This window comes from Aotus nancymaae, unplaced genomic scaffold (assembly GCF_030222135.1).
Source record: "Aotus nancymaae isolate 86718 unplaced genomic scaffold, 86718_ANA_hifiasm-v0.15.2.pri h1tg000011l, whole genome shotgun sequence".
Classification (NCBI taxonomy): domain Eukaryota; kingdom Metazoa; phylum Chordata; class Mammalia; order Primates; family Aotidae; genus Aotus; species Aotus nancymaae.
Window position 1 is genome coordinate 29,383,547 of NW_026988422.1, and position 6,000 is coordinate 29,389,546.

A 6,000-nucleotide genomic window follows, 5' to 3' on the forward strand; every position below is an offset into this window, starting at 1 on the left:
CTGTGCATGCACTGGGACTCTGCAATATGCATTTCTGACTATAGACCATAGCCAAAAAAGTAGGCATGCTTCCAAATGTTCAGTGCAAAGACCCGCCCCATGTTTCTGATAGGCCTTTCACAAGCTGCCCTAACTGGAAAAGAAAGACATGGTCCCTCCATTTCCTGCCCCTAACTCCAGAAAAGGCACCATGGTTGAGGGTACATCTGAGAAACCAGCATTTGGGAGTTCAGGCCTCAAGTTCCTCTCTAAAAAAACACAGGGTGATTCTGGGGGAAGTTCTGATCAGAAAGACAGCCAATTCAGAGTGAGAGAAGAAAACATGACCATGCAGTTCCTGTGGTTACCAGCCCTGCCCTTCTCTTGCCTGCTGGGAGTCATAAAACCCAAGACTAGAAAGGAAAACCAGCATTTGCTCAGGCAGCCTCTCTGGAAAGATGCCGCTTCTTCCTCTCCCCCTGCTACTCTTTCTCCTGTACTCCAGAGCTGAAACTGGTGAGTATTGGGGTTCTTTCCTCTGAGATCTGCAGTATCAGCTCCTGAAACAAAGATGTTTAGTCTTAAAATAGCTAACTCTTAAACAGGGTTCCAAAATCTCTCTTCAAGAGTCCCAGAAGGAAATTTCCACTTTGGAGATGCACCCCCCGACACCCACTGCCATTCTCTGAAGCCTAGGATAGCTCCCAGGAATGAGGAATCCCACCTCGATTGCGGAAAAGCCCAGAGCAAGTGGAAGAAAGAGGGGTATCCCCATGAAAACCGATATGTTCTCTTAATCTTCTGAGCATCAGGGCTACCCATTACCTTGTGATTTGCTCACTCTGACCACACTCATGGGCTGTGGAGAAATCTAAAACAGGAATCTGAACATCGGGTTCCACATAGAGACAGAGGAGGGTGGGCCAGGGCAAGGTGGGAGTGGGGGAAATCTGAGTTGAAAACATCTGAATGGAGCTAAGGCAGGGCCAGCTGTTGCACCTGGAGGAAAGAATGACATTTCATGTGGGAGGTTGTGGGTGGGGAAAGATACGAAATACAGGAGATAGGAGAGGGAAGATGGGCAAAACACAGGGTGAGAATGAGATTCCACAGAAGCCTTGCTCAGCTTTAACCCAACTTGTTCATTCATTGGAGAGAGTACCAATGCCTGTGTTCTTCCAGGGGAGATCATCGGGGGCACAGAATGCAAGCCACATTCCCGCCCCTACATGGCCTTCCTGGAAATTGTCACTTCCAGGGGTCTCCTGAAAGCTTGTGGTGGCTTCCTGATAAGACGGAACTTTGTGCTGACGGCTGCTCACTGTGCAGGAAGGTGAGACCACAGGGTCCCTTTATCTCCAAACAGGAGAGGAACAACCTGAGTAGCACCAGGGATACACCTGCACTGGGGCCTGAAGAGGGAGTCCTGGGTCCAGTCAACTTTCAGGAGAGGGAAGACTTGAGCCGAAAGACTTTAGTCCATGACTGAATGGTTCCTTGAGCCTCAGTCAGTGTGAGCTAAGCTCCCCTTTGGAGGAAAAGTAGGCCCCGTCCAAGGTCCCTCCTGTAGCAGTAGCTCCCCTCACCCCTACCCTACTCAAGATACACAGTTTGCTTTTCAGGGCCCTACCCATTCTCAGGGCCACTTCCTCTATGGCCTTTTCAAGAACACTGGCCTCTAGTTCTCAGGGTCCTGAACCCATCCTTTTATGGGAGGCAGAGAACAGAGTCTACATGAGACCTTCACTTTCCCCTTTAACTGATATCTCCTGCTTCAGGGGGCTGGTCCTCATACAGGCTCCCTGAATTAGAAAATGCAAACCCTGTCCCCTGAGTCCTCCCTGGCCTGTTCATTCCCCAACAATTCCAGGGGTCCTAGAAATTGTGTCTCTTCCCTGAGGAAGCTCTTTCATTAAAAAAACCTGAGCCCCCAAACACAAGTGGCCCATGAAAAGGGAGATGGGCAGAGTCCAGCAATTCAGTAAGAGACCCCAGTCCCTTTTCTCAGAATGAGCTCACTTGGGAGAAACCCCAAGCCATCACTGTCACTCCTTGTCCTTCCTTCTTCCTCACAACAGGTCTATAACAGTCACCCTTGGAGCCCATAACATAACAGAGAAAGAAGACACATGGCAGAGGATTGAGGTTGTAAAGCAATTCCGTCATCCAAAATATAATGAGTCTACTTTTCACCACGACATCATGTTACTAAAGGTGACAACACCTCTCTTCTCCTTTTCCACTTCTCATTCTCCTAAGCTTCTCCTTCAGGTCCTCATTGCCCTGAATTTTTCTTAGGACTTAGCTCTAACATGAAGCAACTCACCCTGTCCCTCCCTGATCACTTCCAACTGTCCAGAGCCCATTTCGAGGACTGACAGTCCTTCATTCCCTTCACAGTTGAAGGAGAAAGCCAACCTGGCACTGGCCGTGGGGACACTCCCCCTCCCACCCCAATTCAACTTTGTCCCACCTGGAAGAATGTGCCGGGTGGCTGGCTGGGGAAGAACAGGTGTGACGGAGCCAATCTCATACACTCTGCAAGAGGTGAAGCTGAGACTCATGGATCCCCAGGCCTGCAGCCACTTCAGAGACTTTGACCACAATCTTCAGCTGTGTGTGGGTAATCCCAAGAAGACAAAATCTGCATTTAAGGTGATCCTCCAACTAGGTTTCTTCTCCAAAACTCACTGTTCAGGGATCAGAATGCTCCTAGAAGATGGGGTCAGAAGGCTATCAGCCAGTGACAGGGTTGGCATCACAGGAACTGTCTGTCCTCCCATGGCCCAAGACAACCTCTGATCATCCATTCCAGTCTACTGCACTGGGGGAATGGGGTAACATGAAGAATGTGGATGACTGTCCCAAGAAGGGAAGAAGGGACATCAGAACTAGATGTATAAATGAGGAGCCCCAGCTCCCAGGTCTGACTTTAGGTCTCACTGTGACTCTAAGCTGGCTGGCAGGCAGGAGTGGAGGACTTCCCGGGCTCACCTTCTGCTCTACCTCTCTCTCTCTCCTCCCCCTACAGGGAGACTCCGGGGGCCCTCTTCTATGTGCTGGTGTGGCCCAGGGCATTGTATCCTATGGACGGGTGGATGCAAAGCCCCCTGCTGTCTTCACCCGAATTTCCCATTACCGGCCCTGGATCAACAAGGTCCTGCAGGCAAATTAACCCTGGATCCTGAGCCAGCCTTAAACAGAACCTGGAACTGGACCTGAGCAGCAAAGTGTGTGCCACTCATTCTGGCCTGCCCTTGGTACCTTGGCCACAACCCGGAGCCTCCAGAAGTGTCCTACCGGTCACAGAACTCTCAATAAACTTCAATAAAGATCCAGCTCCCAGTCATGAGTGTGTGTTCCCTCTCAGCTGCTCTCTTCTCCCTGCATATAGCAACCTGATTCACGGTCCAAGCACCCAAGAATTTGGAAGGGGTGTGTGTGTGTGTGTGTGTGTGTGTGTGTATGACAGGAAGAGAGAGAGACAGACAGACAGAGACAGAGCGAGAAAGAGAGAGAGAGGCAGAGAGACAGACAGAGAGGAAAAATGAAAAAAAAAATTTGAGGAAAAAAAAATGTTTCTCACCGGGCGCAGTGGCTCACGCCTGTAATCCCAGCACTTTGGGAGGCCGAGGCGGGTGGATCACGAGGTCAAGAGATCGAGACCATCCTGGTCAACATGGTGAAACCCTGTCTCTACTAAAAATACTAAAAATTAGCTGGGCATGGTGGCGTGTGCCTGTAATCCCAGCTAGGAGGCTGAGGCAGGAGAATTGCCTGAACCCAGGAGGCAGAGGTTGCGGTGAGCCGAGATCGCGCCATTGCACTCCAGCCTGGGTAACAAGAGCGAAACTCCGTCTCAAAAAAAAAAAAAAAAAAAAAGATTTTTCTCTGGAAAGGCAGGATCCATACTTCCAGCTTAAGAAATGACACCAAATCCTTCCTTGCCTTAATCATCAACCCTATTCCAATTCTGATTTGTCTTTAGTAATATTCAGAATCACCAAGAACATTTTGAATTATAAACAAAATATAAGATGTTTACAGCATCCCTGTCCTCTTCCTACTAGATGCTAGTAGCAACACCCCCTTCTCCACCACAAAGTTGTGACAACCACAATATCTTCAGGCATTGCTAAATGTCCCCAGGCAAGGGAGGGAGGGGGAAAGAAGGATTGCTCTCAGTGGAAGACCACTGGTTTAGATACATGATATAAAGAAGGCAGTTGATGCCACACAGAGTCCTCCTCATAGTCCACATTGATAAGAAAAGATCTTCCTTCTGTGAAGCTTTCATGTGATATGCAGAGAAGATTGCCTCTCACTGAGTCATTGTTACAAAACAGATACTGAGAGATTAGATAAGAGATTAGATAGAGATTAGATAAGCAACACCCATCTACAAATGGCTTCACCCAAACCAGCAGAAGTCCAAAACCTAGAGCCTGCTCAACACAAACCCTTGTCATGGGAGACTGGAGGAGAGAAAACAGGGCAGGACAGGGACAGGACAGCCAGGGCCTGAGGCTGGCAACACCCATCACTTCTGAGGGTGTGCTAAACACCTTTGGCCAAGTGAACTATTGCTAGGAATTTGTCTTTAAGAAAGAATCAAACACATGCACAAAGATTCATCCATACAAATTTAAATCGCAACATTTTTAATAACAAAAATCTGGAATCCCAGACATGGAACAAAGCTTATATGATAAACTTGCGTAATTGAATATTTTGAACTCATAAAAATTTGTGTTAAAAACATTTAATATGGAAAACTTCAATAAAATTCAATATATTCAATATAATGTAATGCTTTTAAAAGGAATATAAAAATCTTCCTATAGAATATCAATTTTGTAGCTATATATTTTATAAATGCAGAGAAAAAAACTGGAAGTAATTACATCAACATAATTATGGGGGTTATCTCTACAGGATGGGATTAATAGCTATTCTGATTTTGTCTTTATGCTGGCTCCAAGTCCCATCTATGTATTCTAACTATTAAGGATGCAGCACCACTCATGGCTCCACCAGTGGATACATGCATATACCCATCTTCAGAATCCCATTGGTCAGGGTTTCTGCATGTGAAGCAAGCATCCTTCCATTCCCAGGTCACATCACTCAGCCCATTCAGGAAGCTATCAGAGAAGCTAAGCCCCTAAAATTTCCCTCAGGTCAGTGAGCAGGCATAGCAATCTTTCCTGGCAATTGGTGTCAATGGCCAACTGCAATCTCCTGAAAAGATGTAAAGAAGATTGGTAAATCAAGCTACAGTCTCCACTGCCACATCTGATCCCAGAGTCCTAATTGATATTTTGCATCTCACTTCCACCACCCACTCTAGGTTCTCTCCACTCCCCTATCTAGCAATTCAGTGAGTCTGTGCTGTAGTCTGATAGAGTGACCCAGACCTCCACCCTGAGAGGGCTGAGCTGTTAGTTGCTTTGCATTTGTTAGGGTTTGGTTGTTGTAACTGCCCATTTACAATTACCAGTGAGCACAAAAGTATAGGGACTACTTCCAGCAAATCCCCTGGGTTGCAGTCATACTCCTATCTTCTCCCATTGCATTGCAGCAACCCTAGCTTCTCACAATAATTAAGGCCAAATACTCTAGCCATAAAGCAACCATTTCCTTTGCCTGCTGGTCCACTGTTATGAGGAGCCCCAAATGGCTAAATGATATAGTCACAATGTCCAGTTCACTGGAGCCTTTCCCACCTCCACTGGAGAAAGTATTTTCTTCCTGGAAACTTAGACCTCTAAAGTGGAAGAATTTGAGTTTGCAGGAACAGGAAGGCACAAATTCCACAAGTAAGTCCCTGGGAGTGATAACTAAAGGGATCAATTCTACTTCTACCCCTTGGTTCCTGGACTCATATATTCTAGCTATCTGGGGACACCGAACCATAGATTGTTGTTGATTCAGCATATGTACCACACCCTGGAAAGCAGTGCTCCAACTTCCAACCCTACAGGGTGTCATCTCTAAGCTGGCACCTTAGCTAAGATTTCA

The 6,000-nt window shown here is 47.0% G+C and overlaps 1 protein-coding gene across 2 annotated transcripts; it reads left to right on the top strand.

The window, feature by feature from the left end:
- Positions 1-368: 368 nt before the first annotated feature.
- On the top strand, positions 369-3,313 carry LOC105727953 (chymase). Of its 2 annotated transcripts, XM_012468169.3 has the most exons (6): positions 420-495; positions 585-744; positions 1,162-1,312; positions 2,058-2,193; positions 2,380-2,634; positions 3,011-3,313. In XM_012468169.3, the coding sequence occupies exons 2-6, from the start codon at positions 690-692 to the stop codon at positions 3,152-3,154; spliced, it is 741 nt and encodes a 246-aa protein (XP_012323592.1). In that variant the 5' UTR covers positions 420-495; positions 585-689; the 3' UTR covers positions 3,155-3,313. The 2 variants fall into 2 exon arrangements, with proteins under 2 accessions (XP_012323584.1, XP_012323592.1); XM_012468161.3 differs by lacking the exon at positions 585-744 and having other exon boundaries at positions 369-495.
- Positions 3,314-6,000: the final 2,687 nt, after the last annotated feature.

Coding starts and splice junctions, on each gene's coding strand:
- LOC105727953 (XM_012468161.3), top strand. CDS start 438: ATGCCGCTTCTTCCTCTCCCCCTGCTACTCTTTCTCCTGTACTCCAGA. Junction 496..1,161: donor GTACTCCAGAGCTGAAACTG/GTGAGTATTGGG, acceptor GTGTTCTTCCAG/GGGAGATCATCGGGGGCACA. Junction 2,194..2,379: donor ACGACATCATGTTACTAAAG/GTGACAACACCT, acceptor TTCCCTTCACAG/TTGAAGGAGAAAGCCAACCT.